The sequence below is a fragment of the Herpailurus yagouaroundi genome, unplaced genomic scaffold (assembly GCF_014898765.1).
Source record: "Herpailurus yagouaroundi ecotype Mexico unplaced genomic scaffold, PumYag 208, whole genome shotgun sequence".
NCBI classification, from domain to species: Eukaryota; Metazoa; Chordata; class Mammalia; order Carnivora; family Felidae; genus Herpailurus; species Herpailurus yagouaroundi.
In genome coordinates, this window is record NW_024412439.1 from 10,379,310 (window position 1) to 10,399,894 (window position 20,585).

Here is a 20,585-nt window from a genome sequence, read left to right on the forward strand (position 1 = left end):
CCCACGCCCGGCCGCGGCCTCGCCTGGCGCTCGGCGCCGGCCTCCCGGCGGGCCGCGCCTACTCGCTCCCCAGGACCGGGCCTCCCGGCGTGGCTGCCCCGCAACCCCGGGTGGGGGGAGGGGTGCCCAGGGCGGTGGGCCTCAGCTCCCCCCGCGGGGCCCTCGGGAGGGAGCGACTGGGTAAGTAGCCTCGACCCTCTTGCAAAAGGGTTTCTTACCGGGAATCCTGACTCGCAGACATGATCCTTAGAAACTAGGGCGGAGTGCCCGCCTATCGACAACTTATAGAGCGCCCGACCCCGCCCCAGCCATCGCATTGGCTTGGCCACCTCGGCCCCGCCTGCCGGCGTTCAGCGACTCGGCGTGACGTCAGCTCGCAGGAGCTCCGGCACGCGGCCACCATTGGATCGCCTGGACATCTGTCAAGGGGAAGACCCGCCCCGCGGCCCCATTGGCTCTGGGGCCCGCCTTTCTCGCCGGTACGGAAGTGACATATGGGAGTCGGGCCTCGAGGCCTGGCAGCCATCTTGGGGCCTAGCGCCCCTACACGTGCGGAGGCGAGAGCGCCTTGGTCATGTGGCCCAGCGCGCCCTATCACGCGAGAGGGGCGAGGTTTCAGCCTCCAGGGACTTCCGGGCTCCAGAGACCGCCGCTTCCCTTCGCCTCTGCTCTGAGTCTGCCCTGGACCTACATTCTGTTCCGTTCTCTCCTGGAGCAAAGGTAGATCGGACACCGTCCCGCCCCGTTCTGGGGGTGCCGGGGATGATGGGATCAGGCGGTACGCCCCCGCGACAGGCCCCCCCTCCCCCCACAGGGAGGGACAGGGATGGGACAGCCGACTTCCTGGCTTCCCCAGCATTTGGGGTCGCTGCCATGAACTTTGTCTGGCTCTCTTAAGTGTCCTGTTGCCCAGCTCCAGCACCTTTCGAGCTCCCTTACGGGACTCTTTAGGGATGATGAAGACAGGGTGCTGGCCAGCGAGCCAGGGGTGGAAGGCTGAGGTCTCCATGCCCACGAAAAGGGGAGCTAACAGGGGCTGCTGAATCAAAGCCTGAGAGCGAGCATATCCACTAGTTTGATGCCCCTTAAGGACGACCACCACTGTGTATCTCCAAAGGATCCTTTATTGACCAGAGCAGGACCGTGGCATTTATATATATATATAAAAAAAAGTTTGAAGATCTGGCAGGCCGGAATCCCTTTGCCCGCCCTCCACCCCCAGCACAGATTTTCCTGCCCCCGCCCCTGCACACAGAAGGGGGATGGATGGCTGCCCCACCCAGGCCGCAAGGCCACGCTCCCCCAGGGCACAGAGAAAAAAGAGGCTTTTTCATGGCCACCCCCTGAACATCAGAAATCAACAAGTATTCTCTCAAAAGGAAAAAAAAAATACAGAAATCAATTAAAACATTTAAATATGAAAAACCAAAAGGGAACTGGGTGGGGAGAGGCAAGAGAGGAAAGGAATGGGTGTTTCTTGGGAAGGAAGGGTCCCCCATGTCCCCACGCCCATTCATAAACGGGCTCGAGGCCAGGGATCCGAGGCTCACACAGTGAGTTTGCAGTGACACAGCTCCTTGTAGATCTGCCGACGAAGTTTGGGCATGTCCTGCTGGGTGAAGCTGAACGGCTGGGCCAGCGCCAGGTGCTTGCAGTACTGGGTGTTAACAAAGCAGGCCGTGAGCATCCCCCACCCCCCAAGTCAGGACCTGTGCTACCCCCTTCGCGTGAGTGAGATCCACCTCCCTGGAACTTTCAGAGAACATCCACATTTCACAAAGGGAGCCAAGGTGCCCCAGCCTGGGGCTCAAAGTCTAAAATCACTGCTCTTGGTACCTGAAATACCCGGTGTTAAAATACTCTGCATTGGCGGTTAGGAGGCCGCTCTTCTTAGGGCCAGAAACCAAGGAGCAAGAGACCCAGTCCCGATGTGGGACGGGGAAGCCAAGAGAGCCGACGAAACCCATGTTTGCGCTTTCTGACACCTAAGGTTACTCTCTGCTCCACACGGGGCTGTGAGCAACGGGGCGGGGGCGGGTTGCAGAACAGCCTCCCTGCTCTTGCCCAGCCCTTGAACCCAACTGCCATCTGCTTACCTGTAACACAAAGGCACCGCAGTCACTGTCATTATTCTGCCTGGCCACATTCTAGAAAAGGAGAAGAAGGCAGGCCCTTCGTTTGGAGGCTCCTAGGGGTGCGGCCTCAACTTCTGCCTCCTGCCTTACCTCTATCACCGCCCCGTACTCCTCCCTCTAGAAACTTACCATTTTGAAGTAACCTTTCCAGCCCTGGTGGAAATCCAGCCGGTCTTTCTTCACGGCCTCTGCCTGTAGGTACTTGGCAATATGCTGTGCAGACGGAGAAAAGGAGGGAGCGATGCCCGGTGTCTCCCACAGGAGCCCGGGGTATGGTGGTCACAGGCACCAAGCCCAGGTTTGCTCCTCAGAGGCCCCAGGCCCACCCTTCCGCCGCGAGTGCCGCCACTGGATTTCCTCCCCCCTCTTCCCGCCTCCCTCCTTCCCACTCAGACCTTAGGGCAGCGGCGGTTCAGGGTGCGCTGCGAGTCAAAGTAGGTGATGGTGCGTCGCCTCACGTCAACCGAGATGAGGGACCAATGCACCTCCAGGTGGATGGGGATCAGCAGTAGCTCCTTATTGAAGATGTCCACCTAAGGGGGGCAGTGCCAGGGGTCTGGTCAGAGGGCACGAGAGTCCTGCCTACCGTCATGAGGGGTCTAGAGACGAGTGGAGGCGCTGGCAGGAAGCCGCCTGGGAGGGCACAAGGCCCAGCCCTCCACCGGAAGGGGCGGTGTCAGAGCACACACCTGAGAGCCCAGGATGGCCCGGGTACTTTCCACACATTAAAGGTACCAGTGCTCAGGAGCGAAGAACCGAGGCTCAGCACTCTAGAGCCAGACTGCGGGGGTTTAGATCTAGCTCCTGCCTTTCCTAGCTCGTGGCCATGGGCGAGCCACTCTATACGCCTCAGTTCTCTTCACTGTAAAAGGCTGGAAACGACAACCGCTACCTCCTCTGTTTGTTCTGAGAATTAAGTCACACCGAGGACAACGCTGGGTCCCCGGCAAGTGGTTGGTCAGTTACCACAACAATCCTCCGAGGAAGTTCTCTCCCTCGATCTAACGGAGGAAACGGCAGCTTAGAAGACTAGGCAACTCGCTGAAGGTCACGGAAGGGGCAGACGTGGGACTCAGATGCAGTATGCAGAGGCCAAGTTCTTTCACTGTAGGTCCCCCCACCTCTATCGGGAGCAGTAGGCCTGCCAGGTCGGGGAGGGTGTGAGCTCCTGAGCCTGGGGACAGAAACTAAGAAATGCTGCAGCCCATGGTCCTACCTCACTGTAGAAATTTCCTGGCCTTGGAATTGCAGGGCAGGGAAACTAACGAGAACTACCTTTTCCCCCTCGCCAAACGTGCTCTCTCCTGTCTTCCCCAGTAACGTCTGCTACAAACCCAGGCATCACCCTGATTCCCAGCTTTTCTTCGTTCCCTCGTCCAACCCGCCAGAAAGTACTTCGGTTTTATCTGCAAAACCCATCCTAGAGAGCGCTCCTGCTCCTCCCTCAGCATCCTGGTCGAGCGTCTGTCTCGCCTTCTTTGCTCGCCTCCTAGTTAGTCCGCCTGCTCCCACTCTTGCCCCACTTCCAATCTCCATCAAAACAGGAGGCTCTTCCCAGCCTGCTTAAGGCTCGTCAACGGCGCCTCAGCGCACACGGTGACAGCGGCCTCCACGCCCCACGCGATCAGCCCTGGCCAAGCTTCTGATCATATTCCCCCCCGCTCACCCTGCCCCAACCACACCAGACACTCCTGTGGGCCTTCTGGGCCCCCCACAGTCTCACCTTGTGTCCCATGTACTCGCCGTCCCCTTCGCCTAAACCACTCTTGCCCCCGAGCCACACGTGACCGGGCCCTCGTCATTCCAGGCTCAGAGAAGAGTGGCCTTCCCGGAGCCACCCACATTCCACGCTACTACATCTCCCTTTTAATTTGTTCACGGCGCCGAACACTAGCTGAAATTTAACTTACTTATTCACACTCCACGAAGGCGAGAAGTCTTCCTTACTTAACACCGAGTCCTTGCTGCCCACGACAGTACCGAACACACAGAAGACCCATGTTACTTGAAAGACTGAGTGAGCAGCCTCGGGGAAGGGACTCCTAGAAAGCGGAACTCTAATCCTTTACAGGCAAGGCGTTACCCACATACACGTGAACTGGCAACTCACGTTTTTGGTCCACCTTTTCACCCCATCATAACCCTTGGTACGGAGTTTATCGTAGAAGAAACTGTTGAAGAAATGCACCTGTGCCAATGACACAAAAGAGCTGGATGGAGTTAAAAGAGCTTCAGGCCTCCCTGCCAAGTCTCCTCCGCCCAGTCCGCTCCGTGTCACTGGGGCTCCGAGGGCCAGTTTCAACAACCTCCACTGCAATCCACTGGGGGCAGAAACCCAATTCTCTTCCTGCTGCCCCTCCCAACTGGTGGGGTGAGCCACAGGGAGAACCACTGCCGACTGGGGGGAAAGGAACAGAGAAGTTCAGGACCTAGGTTACAGGTTTGAATTTAACAGACAGCCTTTTACCACCTCTCCCCCAAACAAAGATCCTCCCTCCGTGAAAAGGGAAGAGATCAAAGGGAGTGTGCAAAAGCTGCTGGGGTCTGCAGAAGTTCTCCTGGGGACTGAAGTACCCTGTCAGGCCTACCTTTTCAGGGACCGTGTCCATGACCAGGTCTCCATACATGTTCATCACCTGGGGAGGAGACGGGTGGCAACTTGCCATGGAGGGTGCAGCATGGGCGCAGGGCTCCCCCGAGCAGAGGGCCCCAGACACCCTGCTCTCCCCAAATCCCCTTCGGGGCCCGTTTCTCCCTCCTCCTCACCTGGTCATTGAGCCAGTTCTGTCCGTACAGAGTCCCCAGGTCGTCCATCGTCAGCACGTGCCGCTTATAGGCCACTCGGAAGCCCCTCACCATGGCGTTGCCTGGCATGCGCTGGTACGACTGGATGAGCTGCAGCACCAGGCCCTTCCTGAGTAGGCCAAGGGTGGAGTCACACAAGAGACGAGGGGGCTAGGGCATACAGAAGGACCTTCTACTGCCCAGAATCAGGATCTGTCTCAACTAGTCCCCATCGGGGCTCGCGTAGCCTTCCGAGGGCCTGCTGGAGGGCCCGCTCCTTGGAAGGAGGCACGTGAGCACGGGGCATATGTCAGGGGCCCGGGGAAGGACCGCCCCCATCTGCTTACAGGGGCTTCGCGCTTCACCTGCAGATTCCTCCCCCTCGGTCCCTGCTCCCTCCTCCTCCCCTGAGTCGGTCCCTCTGGGCAGCATTCTCTCCCGACCCCTGACCCCTAGGGCCCCTCAGGCCCCGGCCCTCTCCTGAGGACCCCCCCTCCCCCCCGTCCTGCCTCACCTGGAAGGTGTAGAGAACTCCTGCTGAAAGATGTCCTCCAGTTTCTCCACCACCTCATCAGTGCTGAGGGGAATGAGGCTGCCGTAAGTCTGAAGGAATTCATCCAAGATGCCTGAGCGGGGAGGAAGAGGAGCGTGTGAGGCCTCCACACTCCAACTTGGGAGCTGGCTGAGAGAAGAGAAGGCCCGGCCGTCTGGGCTCCCTTACTCTGCACGCAGGTCACATGCTCCTCTCGCAGGGGGCTGTGCTGGCCGGCCTTCTCCCCGGGCCGCTCCGCCTCTTCTGCGGTGCCCAGGTCTGAGCCCTGAAAAAGTTCCTGGGCCACGTGGTCCCCGATGCTGCACACATTGCTGATGAGGATGCTGGCGTCAGGGGGTGCCAGGCCTCGCTCCCCTTCTGGCCCAGGAGGTCCCCCAAAGCCATTGGGAAGAGTACAGGAGAGGAGGCCTACAGCGCAGGGGAAACAGGATGGGGATGAGAAGTTGGCTAAGATCAAGGAACAATGGTGAGATCAAACGATACAAATTCTAAGACCACGGGGAGGAACCGAAACGGAATCTCCCGATAGGAACTCTAGGGGATGGAAACCGTAAAGCGTGAGAGAAGCATGTCTAACAGGTTATGGAGGAACTGAAGAGAAGAGGTGCTCGTCACGGGACAGAAGCAAAAAAAAAAAAGACTAAGACTCGGAGAGAGGCACACGTCCGAGACATTTACCACCACCAGATATACCTGGCACCGAGTACGGCACCCGGTGCACACCGAAGGCTCGATAAATACTCCAGGGACTGATAAAAACACAGCCCGACATGGTCTGCTTGCGTCCCCGAAAGAAACATTCCGAGTGCGAATGTCACACACGGCTATACAGGTGGTAACTGCAGAGAAATCCCATCCCAGCACTAGAGTGGCACCCTTCGCAGATGCACAGGCAAGGGCCCCTTTATTCGGAAAGGCCGAACGAAAAGGGAGCTTGCGCGGATAACAAGACTAACTTTTCTAAACCTCATCTCCCGTTCTCATCTGTACACAGGACGCCTACTCGGCTCGGGGACTCTGTCACCCGGCCTTGACCGTCTCCCCAGACTTAGATCTTGCTCAAAGTGGGGGCTTAAGACGTTTCACAGCTATTCTGGACCCCCTCGCTCTGCCATCCCACCTCCCTTAGGCCCGGCTCTCACCACAGCAAGAGGCTCCCAATCCTCCTGGATCTGAACCCTGCCCCCACCCTTCCCACACCCCATTCCCACCTTACCGGAGTCAGGGTCCAGAGGAGACTTTGGAGTCCACCTTAATCCATCTTCCTCCACTGGGGGCCCAGAGGACATTGGTGGAGACCCTCTCACCCCGTCCTCAGCCATGAGAGCACCTAGCAGACCGAGCCGGGGCGGAGGTGGCCCCCGAGGGGAGTCAAAACGACAGCAGGGGGATGGCAGCTGTGGTGTCGCACCCCCTTCCTGGGGTGAAAGATGGTTCTTGGGGTGTGCGAGGCTCCGCCGCCGGCCCCGGTGGCGCCCCCAAAGCTTCCAGTGGAATGTCAACGAGGTGCTTTTTGAGTACAGCAGCATCCGGAAGGCTCGCATGGCTCTGCGGCGGCGCTGGGAGCAGGTTTTCCGATGAGTAGGGCGAGGAGGGCGAGGCCGCTGGGAGGTTCCCAGCTGACCCCATCTGGGGGGCAGCCTCCAAGCTGCCCCTTCCTCTTCCTCATCTTCATCCTCATCGTCCTCTTCTTCCTCCTCCTCTTCGCTAGCTGACGCATCAAAAGAGGGCCGAGGGACAGGGAGGCGTCTGGCTGGCACTGTGGTCCCTGACCCAGGATCTGGCCCAAACCCTCCACCTGATTTAAGTCGGGGTTTAGGGGGTGGGGGCCAACGAAGACGCTCCCGCCTGGGACTTGAGTAAGCCGGGGCCACGCCAGGTCCAGGAGGCTCAGGCCCCCAAGACCCGGTCCCTTGTATAGTCTCTTTCATCTTCCGGTAGCCTGTAAAACAATGGTTAGAGCGTCAGAATGCAAACACCCCGCACCCCAGATCCTGCCTCTCTTCCTCAGCACGCCTCCTCTGGAATCAGATACAAATAACCTAAGAAAAGAGGAAAAAGCGCAAAACCCCTACGAATTTCCGATCTTTTCGGTTAACAAGATCCACAGGGGCCCTTCAGAGTCCATGCCCCCATCTCTCCCCCGACCACAGAGGAGCAAGGGAGAATGGCTAAGCAGCAGGATCTTATTTCTCGGACCCCCAGGTTAAAGCCACTGTTGTCAGTATTTAATGCCACCAGGAGTATCCTAATTGAGAACCTAGTAAGGGCAATGGCTCAGCAGGAGACTCCTGACAGGATACAGAGATACCTGAGGACACAGCTTCCACGGGGAAACCGGGGTCTAGAGTGGGGAGAGAGTGCTCTACCACCTCGGAATGAATGGGGTGGGGTGGGGAGGGTACGGGCATGCTCAGGTCGTCTCAGGAGAGAATGGGGATCCCAGGGCTACGGTTCAGGTAGTGAAATCTAACGAAAACGGAAGAATGTTAAGGGAAACTGAAACAGAACCCAACCGGTGCTCAGGCAGCCGGATCAAGCCGCTGGGACAGAACTGAGCCGCGTGAGCCAGGTTGGCCCAGCCCCCTCTCCTGCTCCGCTCCCGGGGGCCAGAATGCGTCCCACACCGGTTTGGTCCTGGACAGTTCGGCGCCCGAGGGCCTGAAGAAGCCCCTTCGAGGGCCTCCAGGGCCCCGGTTTGGTGGGAATGAGATCCAGGAATGGGAGAGGCCGCGGCAGGGCTGGGGGAAGGGTAGGGGGCGTCCTCACCGGGAGCGGGGAAGCCGGGCGGACGGGCCCGAGGGCGGGCGTCTCCGGCCTCAAGCTTCCCGGCTCATCTCTCCGGCGACGGCGGCGGCCCCGCCACTCCTGCTGTCTTCAGGCGCAGCCCTCTCAATTCAGGATTCCAACGCTTCTGGGCCGCGCGCCGCGCCGCCGAGCCGCCCCGCCGCGGCCGCCGCTTGCTCTGCTCCAGCCTCCACCTCCACCACCTCCCCCTCCTCCTCCTCCTTCTCCTCCTTCCCCTCCCGCGAGCCCCAGGCCCACCGGCGCTGGCGGCGCGCGATTAGTACGTCACAGCCGGCGAACAGCGCCGGCGCGGCCAGCGCGCGCCTAGTCCCGCCTACCCCCGAACGTAGACGCCACGGGACCGCCCCGCCCCCGAGCCCCGTGCAGGGCTGCGCCTGCGCACGCTGGCTGCTCCCGGCCGCGCGCGACTAGCCCATCGCGTTCCCTTTTGCGCCTGCGCGTCCCCCACCGCTGCGTGTCCCGCTGCGTAGCGCTTCTCGGCGCTGGCGGGGCCCGAACCCCGGGGCCTTGGTACCTCGGTCCCCGGCGGCGCGCCGGAGGACAGCCGGGAGGGCCGGGAGATCCCGGTACAGGGATGGGGCTGAGGCAAGGCAGCGGGGGAAGTGGAAGTCGTTTACTCTCCTATTTAAGTTTAAGCGGGTCTTGAGCAGAAAGAAAGCTCGAGGAGTGAAGGAAGACCAGCATTCGGGCCAAGATTTACCCGAGGCTGCCCGGCGACCCGTCCCAGCCCCGAGAGGCTTGGAGGGCCCGTCACGCTAGGGGAGCGGAGGGCAGGAAAGGCGGAACTTGGCACCCGTAGGGTGGTGTGTCTGCAAAGGGACTGTCGTCGTCGTCGGGCACCCCCTCCCCCCCCCCCCCACAGACGGGCGCACAATAAACACACCCCTGGAGATAGTGATGGGAGCCGAGCCGGGGCCCCGTTGGTGGAGAGGGAGGTGAGGGCGGGGCTTCTTGTGGAGGGAGGAGGCAGCGGGTACCTGGAGAGGTGTGGCGTGGGGAACCAGGAGTTTCCCGAGTGGAGGGAGGCTTCGTGGACTTCTGCCAACAGGCAGGCTGCTTCTCTCAAGCTGCCGCTAGATGGTGGTGCTGTTCTGGAAGCATTCCAGTGGGACTTAAAGTAGGTCTCCACCAAGGCCTGGCACTGCCCCCCTTTTCTCCCCCCACCCCCCAAGAATGTGGGGCTGGATGGGGGACGAGAGCAAGAATTACACTTCTTTAATAACCGTGAAGTCGAAGTCCAGGGGATGGGGGCGGAAAGGGAAAAGGCAGGCACGGAGATTCGTGAGTCGTCAGACCCAGGGTTCCAGTCAACCCTAGAAGAGGCCTCTGTTCCTGTTAGCTCTTGGCTGCCTCCAGTATGTCCCCACCCCAGTCTTCCGAGCTTGAGACCACCTCAAAATCACAGTTTCACAAAGCCCAGGAAGGTTCCAGATGGCGAGAGGCTAAGCTTCGCCTTTCCCCGGGGGATTGTGACACTCAGAATATCCCCTTGGTGTAGGTGGAAGACACCTGAGAGGAGAGAAGAGATGCTCAGTGAGGTCACGGTCACGCAGAATGACGTCTCCCCTCCCTTCTCCAACTCAACCTCTTTTGCGCTTTCTGTCCTTCATTCCAGAGCCACCTCTCCACCCAGGCTTCCAACCCCCTGCCGGAGCTTCCTCGTCACCCCCGGGCCGGGGGCCCCCCCCCCCGGCGGGGCCGGGGGTCGACCCCCCGGCCGGCGCTCCCCCCCCCCCCCCCCCCCCCCCCCCCCCACGGGGTCAGAGAGACCCTGCTCTTCTCACGACCCCTCCCCCCTCCACCGCCCACAGGGCTCCCACCTGCACTGTAGCAACTATTGTAGGCCCAGTCCGGATTGGAAGGCATACTTCGTATACAACGGAATAGCGTCTCCTGCCTTCCCCGGCCCTCCCGGGACACCACCTGACCCATGGTGAAAGTCACATCGTGGAACAGGACCTGGCAGGGAACGGAGGAGAAACGAGATGGCTCAGTGCTGGGAGGCCTCGGGAGCCTGGACAAGAGAGCCAAGGAAGGAAGGAGGGTCTTCTAAGTTTGGTATGAACAGAAGGGTCGGGAATTCTCAGTAGCAGGACTTACCGGCCCTGGGAGAACAGACCTCCGGCCCCCCACGTGAGGCGTAGGGTATGTTTGGGATTACCTGGCTATACAGCAGATAAACTCCAGTGTCCCAGACTCGAACAACGTATCCTTGGGCCTCCAGGCTTCTCCCACGCTTAAGAGCTGGTTGCCAGATCACCTCTGTCACATCAGAATCCTCTGGGGGTGAGGAGTGGGGCAGTCAGGATCTCCCTGCATTCTCAGACACTCTTCGCCCCCAGGAGTCTCTTGGGCCCAGGTGCCAGCCCCCCAGTTCCCCAATCCGGCCCCTCCCCAAAAGCCGTTAGCGAAGAAAACTGCTCACCCTTAGAGGTGATGTTGATGGGGACAAGGTGCAGAACGGCGTGCTTCTCTGAGGAGAGAGGGGAATCTGAGCAGTGCCCTCCTGTCCCAGCCGCCCTGTGCTCAGCCCCTCCACCCTCACCCTGGCTGCAGATAACCGTCCCCAGATCCCCATGCGGCTGGATCACCTCCCACCCCGGCTGCACCCCGGAGGCCTCACTCTTCTGTTTATGGGTGAGCACTGCTCTCTTTCTCCGGGACCTCTCCCCATTCTCGGCTTCCAGGGCGTCAGGGCTCTGCTCACGGAAAGAGGGTCGGGGTTAGGCTGAGATGCAAGGGTCCCAGGCAGCCTCTCTTCCCAGCCCACCCCCTCCCTCCGCCCCAGGAGTGCCTCACATCTCTCATGCACTTTTCCCCAGCAACCTGAGTCTCGGTGCTGGCTCTCCTCCAGGATCTGTTAGGTACGAGAAGCATTAATCTTTAACAATTTCCTTTCCTGGAATGGCTGCTCCCTTGACCTCCAGACCTGGGACCCTCTCTTGCACCTACTCAAAACTTTACAGACCGAGAGGCTAGAACCAAGAGGTCCGGAGATGGCCCCGCCATCCATCCCTTTCTCCCCCACGCCCTTTTCCCCTCACTCACCTGCTCCCGGAGGCTCGGCCACGGATGCCCTTCTTCCTCCTTGCAGGGCCCTCCAGTCCTCTGCAGCCGAGTCACCTCTCTCCTTAGATTTTGCAGCTCTGTTTGCTGGGTCAGCAGGGCCATGGCACACGCCACAGCCCCTAGAGCCGCCCCCCAACTCAACCAGAGGGCGACCGAGAGCGCCGGCTCTCGGGCCGGGCCCCCCATGTCTCCCGGTGGCCCTCTGGGGGCTGGCAAGGAAGGAGCCGAGGCTGGCATGAGCTGGGGACCCTGCAGAGAGCAGTGGCCTCAGGAGTGGGGTGGCGGGGAGGTGGTGGGGAGGGTGGGGGTGCAGAAGGGAAGAAGAAGAGTGTTACGCAAGGGAGAAATAAAAAGGAACTTGAGAATAAAAAGGAAGGAGGAGGAAAACCGGCTAGGGGCACTGCTGGAGCTCCTGGCACCCCACTGCGGGGCCGGTGGCGTCTTGAGACACGCTCCCCCGCCCCCCTCCCCCCCACACCCTTCTCCAGCCTCAGGAGAATTTGGTGACAATCTGTCTGGGAAGGACGGGACCGCCAGTGACACCCAGGAAGCAGCCCGAGCACGGGAACCCTGGGAGGGCCCCAGGAGTGGGGGAGGGAAGGTCGGCTGCCCCGGGGCACAGTGCCAAGAGCAGGGATGGAGGGACAAGCTGGGCAGCTTGGGGGTCAAGGGGTGAGGGTGGGAGACCCTCTGGCTGAGCCACGGGAGAGGTCTCTGGGCAAGTTGGCTGGGAATGACTGAACGTGCACAAGGAGCGGAGGGGGCGGATGGGGAGGAGAACCAGGGTCGCGGAAGCCAGAAACTGGCCGAGTTCTGGGGTTAGGGCCAGGCCGGGTGTGTTGGAATAAGGCCTGCGCTACTCCCTGTGCTGAACTTGGCAAGCAGGACTTCCTGTTTCCCGAGAAAAGCTCTTACATAAGGCTCTGGTCAAAGAGAGAAAGAGACAGCCCCAAGCACCCTACCGCTCGAAGGTTCCTCCCCTGGACCCAGGCCCCCCCACCCCCCCCCCCCCGGCCGCGTCCTGCTTCCTGACCCCGAGCTCCCCTGCGAGCCTGCTCCCACCCCACATCCAGGCCAGGGCTTGGGCCCGCACCTGCTGAATGTCCAGAGGCTCCCGCTCCTCCCAGCCAGGGATCACCCTCGGGAGGAAGCCCGCCTCCTAGGTAAATGAGGCGGCTTCTGCTGGACCTTGGGCAGAGGATTGATTTTTTTTCCTGGCAGTTTGCCTTTTGACTCTCTGTTCATGCCTCAGGGGTCAGAAGCATGTGGGTCCCCATTCCCGAGCCTGTACATTGCCCTGGAGTCCCAGCCGTCCCACACCCCACCCTTCGATGCCCAGCCCCCCTTGCCATGGCCCTCGGCTACCCTGAGAACTGTTCCCTAAGTCCCAATAGAGAGACCGTGGGGGCTCCCGGGGGGCTCAGTCAGTTAAGCTTCCGACTTCGGCTCAGGTCACGATCTCACGGTTCATGGGTTCGGGCCCCGCGTGCGGCTCTGTGCTGACAGCTCGGAGCCTGCAGCCTGCTTCACATTCTGTGTCTCTCTCTCTCTCTCTCTCTGCCCCTCCCCTACTCGTGCATTATCTCTCTCTCTCTCCCTCTCTCTCAAAAACATTAAAAAAAAAAAAAAAGAGAGAGAGAGAGACCGTGGCTTATTCTCTTTAATATTCACTTATCAACATTTTGTCACAATAATAATAAAAATAATATCTGTTTTAAAAATCCACAGGGAATTATCGGGAAGGATCTCGTCTTGCTCTTAGCCCTCACGTTTGGGAACTCCTGGCCCCGTCTCAGTCTCCCTGGCGTCCAGCCCCTCTTAGTGCCTGAACAGGCGGTGGGGACCCACCCTCACCCAGAGTAGAGTAGACACAGTGTCCGGGGGCAGGGTGGGGAGGTTGTGGCCAGGGCGGGGAGTCAGGAGATAAATGGGGGGGGGGGGGCGTCGAAAGACCAGGGGTTCAGGAGCTAGTGAGGTGCAGGGGGGAGTGGGTGTCAGAGGAGAAGGGGGTTATCTATGTGGCGTGGCAACACGTGAACAGCCCAAGCAGCCTGCAGAGGGGGGGCAGGTCTGGGGCGAGGAGCAGCGGAGGGTGGGGCCCGGGGCGCCACCGGGGCCCCTCAGTGAACCTGGAAGAGTCCGAAGTAGGTGAGGAAGGGGGCGGCCTTGAGATGGGCCCAGGGGAGGGTGCGGATCCGCAGGGAGGACCCTGGCCGGAGGGGCAACAGCCCAGACACGTGGCAGAGGCGGACCTGGGACCCCGGGGAGCTGGCGGCCGTGGCGGAGAATTCTTCCAGGCAGCGCAGGGCCAGCGCGTCGTCCACCAGCAAATCGAGCTTCAGGTAGACGGCCTTCCCCTCGTCAAAGTGCACCTACGGGGAGGCGGGAGGCGACACGGTCTCCGTGTCCCCTGTCCTCGGTGACCCAGGGATCCACCCCCCCCCCCCCCCCCCGCCAAACCCCCGCGCCCCCCCCCCCCCGGGGGCGCCCCCCCCCCCGGGCCCGGGCCCCTTGTCCCCCGGTTCCCGCTTCCCCCCCCCGGAGCCAGGTGGGGCTTACCTGACTGTACAGGTAGTAGAGCCCAGCCCGAGTGACTGTAAATTCCCCGCTCTGGCGGTCATAGCGCAGTGGGTTGGAGCTGTTGATTTTGGCCTCCTCCCAGCCACTCACCGTCCCGTCCACACCTGAATGTGGGTGTTCAGAGATCGGGGAGAGTCCCTTTCCAGGACTTCCTCACACTCCCCAAAGACCCATCGGGTCCAGAAGACTCGGGGGCCCGCTGGGCCCAGAAGACAGACACGTGGCCCCGGGCCCCGGGTGGAGTCACGGCCCACGGAGCCTGTAGTGTAATAGGAAGTTCCGTGCAGAAATGCAACGTATGTGTGACCAGAGGGGTCGGGAGCAACCCGTCACCAGCCACTTCTGGGGAGAAGAGCCAGATGGAAGGAGAGGTTGGGGGGGGGGGGGGGTTGATATTTTGTGTCTCTAGTTTTTTAAATATTTTTTAAAATATTTATTTTTGGGGGGGGAGTGAGCATGAGTGGGGGGAAAGCAGAGGGAGAGGGAGAGAGAGAGAGAGAGAGAGAGAGAGAGAGAGAGAGAGAGAGAGAATCCCAAGCAGGCTCCATGTTTAGCACAGTCTGTCGAGGGGCTTGATCCCACGAACCCTGAGATCATGATCTGAGCTGAAAGCAAGGGTCAGATGCTTGACCAACTGAGCCACCCGGAAGCCCCCGTCTCTACTGTTTGTCTGTTTTACTTTGAGACCATATACGGTACTTGAATCGTATACTACCGGGGTTATTAAAATTGAAAATAACAAGGGGCGCCTGGGTGGCTCAGACGGTTGGGCATCCGGCTTCAGCTCAGGTCACGATCTCGCGGTCCGTGAGTTCGAGCCCCGCGTCGGGCTCTGTGCTGGCAGCTCAGAGCCTGGAGCCCGTTTCAGATTCTGTGTCTCCCTCTCTCTCTGCCCCTCCCCTGCTTGTGTTCTCTCTTTCTCTCAAAAATAAACATTAAAAAAAAAGTGGTACCCAAGTGTCCATCAGACGATGAATGGGTAAGGAAAATTGTGGTATATCCATACAATGAGAAATTATTCAACCACAAAAAGAAATGCTATGGGGGCGCCTGGCTGGCTCACCCAATTGAACGTCCAGCTTTTGACTCTGCCTCAGGTCATGGGATTGAGCCCTTTGTCGGGCTCCTCTGGGATCGTGGAGCCTGCTTGGGATTCTCTCTCTTGCCCTCTCTCTCTGCCCCCCCCACCCCAAAATAAGTAAACTTTTAAAAATAAGAGTTTAAATGGGCGAATTGTATGGACCCTGAAGCACAGCTCCATAAAGATGTACCGGAAAAACAAAACAAACAAACAAACAAACAAACAAACACCACTCTAGAGCCGGACCAGTTACAAATTGCAAAGAAGGTGAATACTAAAATGACAGCGCACAACCCGAGTGGCTTCCCGGGTCCTCCCAGGCCCGCCCCAGTCCACTTCTCCAATGTCACCTCTCCTCTCGCTGCGCCAGCTCACAGGACTCCCGCCTCCTTCCTGTTCCCGCCGCACACCTGGCACCTTCCCTCGGCCAGATCCCGACTCCGCTGGGAACCTTTCCCCGGCCACCCTGGCGTGGCCGGTCCGGCCTGTCTTTCACCTGCTCGCCACGGCCCCCCCCCCCCCTTTCGGAGCAGCCGCCGTCGCAGGAAGTCATCCGGTTTAGTTACACAGGAGGAAGTGTGGGGTCCCACCCGGCCTTACTGTCTACTGTGCCGTGGCCCCCGGGGCTGGGCCTGCTCGGAGTGGGCGCCCAGGGGACACTGGTGGGAGGAAGGAGGGGGGTGGCCAACGTGGCCCCCCGGCTCTGGCTTCGTGTGGCTCTGGTGGCTGCTGTCCCGGGCCTCGCTGGCGGCCTTCCCCCTCTGCCAGCCCCGGGGCGCTGTCCATGCTACTTTCGCAAGGACGCGGTAACGCCTGGCGGGCGTTCTCCTGCCCACCTACGAGATGCCCGTCACCCTGCAGACTCCCATGTGGGCCTCCAGCCCCGCTCTTTCCTGTGTCCTCCCCACCCCGCTCACTGTGCCGTCACCATCGGACCATAATACCATCCGGACCCAAACTGTGCGCGGCGCCTCCACTCCGGCCTCACTTTCTGTCTCTGTTCCCGCATCTGGCTCCGGGTTCTTGCCCCCACGGGGTACCCAGGCCCCTCTCTGCCCCCCACAGTGTGGTCTCCTCCACTCTCACCGGGATTCTTCCCAGCCTCCTTCCTCCTTGGGCACCCCCCCTCCCCCCCGGTCTCCCCGGTCCCCGGCTCCAGTATATTCCCTACACACAGCCACGGGGAGTGAGGTTTCCAAAACGCAGATGTGAGCCTGCCTCTACTTGCTTTGACCTTGGAATGACTTCCAGAACGCCTGTGTGGCCCGGCTCCATATTCTCGTCCAACCTTGAATCTCATGCTATTCCAGCAGCAATTCCCTCCGACCACGCTGGGCTTCTCCTGGTCGCCCGGCCTCATCATCCTCTTGCCAGACTCGGGCTTTGGCACAAGCGGCTCCTTCCACCTGGCACGCCCTTGACCCCTGGTGGTCCATCTTACATTCGCGCTTCAGGGTCCGCGCCTTTTTGAGACAGGAGTCCCGACTCCACTGTAAAGTTGGGTGTCTTCCTCTTCGCCACCGCCTACCTCTGGCTATTTTCATTTTTGTTCCTGTCCCTGCCTACCGTAACTTGCAAATCCCTATGCCTGTCTCCTCTCCTAGACAGTGACTTTTTCTCGCGAACAGGTCTGGGTATCATCCCCCGTGGGCGCCCGGCCCGGTCCTTACCAACAGCAGGTGCTCAGTGCGTGTGTGTTCCGTCAGGGGACGAATGAATGTCTGGGTAGCTGCTAAAATAAGTGGCCCATCTGGAGGGGAGGAAGGCTGGCCTGGGGCCTGAAGAGGAGGGGGAGAGAAGGAGGGAGGGCGCGCCCCACTATGGGACCAGCCTGGGCGAAGGCTGGTTGTGGCCAGGGGGCACGGGGTCCCTGGGACCACGATGTCCGCCAATGTCACCACCACAAACCTCAAATGGACATTCTTTATAGCCTGGCAGCCTTCCTGCTCCTCCCCACGAAGCTCGCTCTTGTAGTCCTCAAGATAAGCGTTTTGTACCTACCACCTCTGCTCACCCCCTGCCCACCCTCCTCATTCTCCCGAGGACCTAGAAGTCATCACGCAAGGGCTCCCTCACGTCCTCCCACCAGCACTAAAAACTGACCTGTCGTCACATTCTCCAGGGGATGATGTGTTCCTCTCTCGGTTCTGGAACCCACCCCTGGCCCCCTTCCTGGACGCTGCCCTGCAGGCTCCCCCCACCCCCGCACCAGGCATGTCTGGGACACAAGCCCGCGCTGGCTGGGTTCAAACCCGGGCTCCACCCCTGGGTATCCTCGAGGCCTCACACAGGTTAAATGGCCTCTATCTACCGGGCCGCCTGGGTGGCTCAGTAGGTTAAGCGCCCACCTCTCGGTTTTGGCTTAGGTCATGATCTCGCAGTTCGTGAGATCGAGCCCCGCATCGGGCTCCGTGCTGACAGCTTCCTTTTAGGGCTATTGCAGAGACTGGATGAATGTTCCATTCAGTAGCCGTTGGCTAAGACCCCTGTAGGGCTGCTCATCACCAGAAGGACTGCACCCTTCCTCCATACACAGCTCCCTCCAGCTACTGGCCTGTTGCTCCGCTCGTCACAGAGAAACTTCTAGAAAGGGTTGTCACCGTCTCCAATTCCTAGTTCCCATTTTCTCTTAACCCAATCCACACTGGCGTCCACCCTAACGGGGCCACTGAAACCGCCCACGTCCAGGTCACCAGCTGACTTTTAAGGTTACCAAACCCAGCAGTCATCTCATGTGACCACTCAGCTGCATGGGGCACAGATGGCCACACCCTCCTGGGTGAGACCGAGTCTTCTCCCAGATCACAGGACACTCCCCTCCCCGGTTTCTTCCCTTCTGTCCGGCTGCTTTTCTCAGCGTCCATTGGGCTGTCTTTGGCCTCCCCTCTGGATGTCCCGAGAGCCTCAGGAACTCACTCTGGGGGTATTTCTTCCTCGCGGTGTTTCATCCAGTCCTACAGCTCTCAATGCCACGTCTGTGGCTGTGACGCCTGACTATTCGCGTCCTGACCTAGCCTGAGCCGGCCCACGATGTCCGGCCAGCTATTTGTGGAAGCCGCTGGCTGATTATTAAACACTTAATGATTAATTTACGTATCTCCCAACCCATTTCTCCCCTGGGTAATGCCACCTCAATAAATGGCATCATTAGGGGCGCCTGGGTGGCTCAGTCGGTTAAGCGTCTGACTTCAGCTCAGGTCATGATCTCGCGGTTCCTGGGTTCGAGCCCCGCGTCGGGCCCTGCGCTGACAGCTCGGAGCCTGGAGCCTGCTTCGGATTCTGTGTCTCCCTCTCTCTCTGCCTCTCCCCTGCTTACGCTCTGTGTGTCTCTCTCTCTCAGTAATGAATAAACGTTAAAAAAAAAATAAATGGCATCACAATTCCCAAAGATGCCCAAGTTCAAAACCTAGAAGTCATTTGTGATTCCTTCCTTCCCCTTCCCCCGCACAGCCGACTCATAAGCAAGCCGCTAGCTTCAAGCCACACACCGAATCTATCTACTTCACTTAGAGGCCTTGGCAACGCAGGTGGGATGGACTAGTTGGGGGGGGGGGGAGGAGAGTCTGGGAGGGGAAGGGGCCAGAGACTGGGTTTGAGGTTCTCAGGTCATAGTGCTGAGTTGGAAGGTCGGGTAAAGGTGGGAAAGAAGAGCCCAGTAGAAACATTTTGAGAAAAGTGATCAGAGTGGTGAAGATTCATAGAATACGGGAGGGGGGTGGCGGGGGGAGAGGAGGGAAGAATCCAATGTGCTTCTTGCACAAGAGCAAGGCCTAATGCTTGGGTGGGGGCAGACTGCCTGGGTTCCCACGCCTGGGTCACAGACAAAGTCCAGGTGTGGGGGCTGAGAGAACCGAGCCCCTGAAGATTTTCTTGAACTGGCTTCTGGGGTTCCCCAGCTGAAGGCAGGGAGGACGGTGGGAAGGGAAAGGTTTTGAGGGGCTCCTTCTCCAGGAGGTCAGTGCTGTGGGGGGCAGGGGGAGAGCAGGGGCAGGTGGGAATGGGGTCTCACCGGCCTGCGCTCCGTCCTGTCCCGGTCGTGGGTGAACTGTAAGACACAGGAAAGGGTGGGTGAGACCTGGCCTGCCCCTCCACCACCCGCCCTCCCTGGGCATAGCTCCCCCATCACCCACCTTCATAGTGAGCTGCGATCGCTCTGCGAGCCCTTGCTTTCCGGCCTTTGGGTGCTGAGAATGAAGGAAAGACAGATGGGCAAAATAGTGCCCAAAAGCCACTCTCCAGCCCCTTCTCCCTCTCAGAAGCCCAGCATCCCCCTTCTGGTCCGGGCTCCTGTCCTCAGAACCTCAGGCCTTATCTCCCTCCACAAGTAGAATCACTATATCATTTCTCATCCAAACTGGGTTGTTTCTGAGAGCAAAAGTCTTGCTATTAATAATCGCACTGACAAAACACTTGTCAGCTGGGACAGTCCTGTGCAAACCTGGGCCTGTAGTCATACGATCATCCCATTCAGAAGTTTCTTAGCTTATTTGGGCCCGGGCCCCTGACTCCCCAACGCCGCTCTGTGTCTCCATCAGGACCCCAGGGGCTCTCCTAACCCCAGACCATCCCTCCTTCCATTTGGCATAGGGTTTGAAATGAGAAGCAGGTCCAAGTGATGGAACAGGCTTCAGAGAGAGGGCCAGAATTCTAGGTGTGAGCGTGCCTCAACTGGTTAGCTGCATGACTGTGAACCGCCCCCCCCCCGCCCCGCCCAACACTGTCTGTGCCTCAGTTTCTCCATCCCGCCTGTCAGTGAGGTTCGTGGTTTCGGCTCTGCCCGCTTTGTGGGGCTATTAGGGCAAACAAACGCAATAATGAGTGCAGAAGCCACGGCAGACCCGTCACTGTTCCTATTCTGGAAGGTGGGATAAGGGGTGCTCACCGCTTCTGCGAGGCCGCGCCAGCCGCTTCAGGAAAGGCCCGGCATCTCGGCTTTCCTCTATCTGGAGATTCAGTTCCTAAGGGAATTAAGGGCAGGGCTAAACCAGGGTCTTGCCTGGGGACCAGCAGAGACGTAAACTGAGACCGACAGGGGGCCCCGTCAGGAGAGGCACCAGCCAGCAGCGGGCACAGAAGCCTTGGGGGGGGGGGGGCCAAGGGGAGGCAAGGTTCCCCCTCCCCCCCGTCTCATACCCCCCCTTCACCCGCGGCCAATAAACATTCCGTACTCAGGTGACCCAGATCCGTTGCACGCAGCCGTCACCCTCTCTCCCCCTCGCTTACCCGTGCACGGCGGTGCACACCCCCGCGCACACGCGCGGCCGGCGCCGCCAGGGCACACCCCGCACCCTCCGCTCGCACACGCTCCCCACGCCCAGACGCGCGCGCCCGCCGCCCACGGCCACTCACCGGCGGGTCCGGGTCCTCCTCTGCCACCAGCTCCCCCTGGGAAGGCTCCTGCTGGGAAGGAGGCAGCGTCACCCAGCCCTCCTCCACCTGACATCTCACCCTCCACCCATCTTCCTGGCCCCGAGCCCTCGGCCCACCCGGCCGCGCCCGCCGCTCCGCAGACGCGGCTCCGGGCCGGCCCCGGGAGGGCTGCGCCGCAGGGGCCTCACCTGGGCGGGCGGCGGGG

General features: G+C 60.2%; 4 protein-coding genes across 7 annotated transcripts in view; all 4 read right to left on the reverse strand.

The window, feature by feature from the left end:
• Positions 1–297, reverse strand: part of EIF4A1 (eukaryotic translation initiation factor 4A1) — a 6,666-nt gene extending 6,369 nt beyond the window's left edge. Inside the window, exon 1 of the mRNA XM_040453344.1 lies at positions 219–297. Coding sequence (XP_040309278.1) covers positions 219–241 — 23 coding nt within the window. The 5' untranslated portion in view covers positions 242–297. The remainder of the gene's footprint in view (positions 1–218) is intronic.
• The window catches only part of SENP3 (SUMO specific peptidase 3), a 19,979-nt gene extending 11,581 nt beyond the window's left edge, over positions 1–8,398 (reverse strand). The window contains exons 1-11 of one of the 2 annotated variants that reach the window (XR_005784070.1): positions 8,242–8,398; positions 6,689–7,414; positions 5,641–5,880; positions 5,434–5,545; positions 4,902–5,049; positions 4,724–4,771; positions 4,246–4,323; positions 2,531–2,668; positions 2,265–2,348; positions 2,097–2,147; positions 1,438–1,657 (exon numbers count right to left, since the gene is read on the reverse strand). Coding sequence is in view for 1 of the 2 variants with exons in the window: in XM_040453343.1 (XP_040309277.1) it covers positions 1,547–1,657; positions 2,097–2,147; positions 2,265–2,348; positions 2,531–2,668; positions 4,246–4,323; positions 4,724–4,771; positions 4,902–5,049; positions 5,434–5,545; positions 5,641–5,880; positions 6,689–7,403 (1,725 nt within the window). In the remaining variant the exon portion in view is untranslated. Of the gene's footprint in view, positions 1–1,106; positions 1,658–2,096; positions 2,148–2,264; positions 2,349–2,530; positions 2,669–4,245; positions 4,324–4,723; positions 4,772–4,901; positions 5,050–5,433; positions 5,546–5,640; positions 5,881–6,688; positions 7,415–8,241 lie in introns of those variants that run through there. The other variant, XM_040453343.1, reaches the window with a different exon arrangement.
• Positions 8,399–9,474: 1,076 nt separating this feature from the next.
• On the reverse strand, positions 9,475–12,544 carry TNFSF13 (TNF superfamily member 13). 3 transcript variants are annotated; one of them, XM_040453350.1, is made up of 7 exons: positions 12,443–12,544; positions 11,329–11,558; positions 10,904–10,979; positions 10,706–10,753; positions 10,442–10,560; positions 10,101–10,239; positions 9,475–9,789 (listed from the first exon to the last, which is right to left on the reverse strand). In XM_040453350.1, the coding sequence occupies exons 2-7, from the start codon at positions 11,533–11,535 to the stop codon at positions 9,680–9,682; spliced, it is 699 nt and encodes a 232-aa protein (XP_040309284.1). In that variant the 5' UTR covers positions 11,536–11,558; positions 12,443–12,544; the 3' UTR covers positions 9,475–9,679. The 3 variants fall into 3 exon arrangements, with proteins under 3 accessions (XP_040309284.1, XP_040309281.1, XP_040309280.1); XM_040453347.1 differs by having other exon boundaries at positions 11,329–11,598; positions 12,443–12,532; XM_040453346.1 differs by lacking the exon at positions 12,443–12,544 and having other exon boundaries at positions 11,329–12,388.
• Positions 12,545–12,991: 447 nt separating this feature from the next.
• On the reverse strand, positions 12,992–20,583 carry TNFSF12 (TNF superfamily member 12; the record flags this gene model as incomplete). The annotated part of the gene is made up of 7 exons (XM_040452940.1): positions 12,992–13,721; positions 13,909–14,033; positions 19,020–19,055; positions 19,141–19,194; positions 19,893–19,968; positions 20,360–20,407; positions 20,569–20,583. Coding segments are annotated over 7 exons (606 nt in total), but the record flags the coding sequence as incomplete, so codon positions are not given.
• Between the last annotated feature and the right edge of the window lie 2 nt (positions 20,584–20,585).

What these genes read in the sequence shown, in the direction of transcription:
- TNFSF13 (XM_040453347.1), bottom strand. Translation starts at nt 11,586, where the DNA reads ATGCCAGCCTCGGCTCCTTCCTTGCCAGCCCCCAGAGGGCCACCGGGA. An exon ending in CATCAACATCACCTCTAAGG is followed by an intron (nt 10,561 to 10,705) that starts GTGAGCAGTTTT and finishes CCTCACCCCCAG; the next exon opens with AGGATTCTGATGTGACAGAG. An exon ending in CAATAGTTGCTACAGTGCAG is followed by an intron (nt 9,790 to 10,100) that starts GTGGGAGCCCTG and finishes CTCTCCTCTCAG; the next exon opens with GTGTCTTCCACCTACACCAA.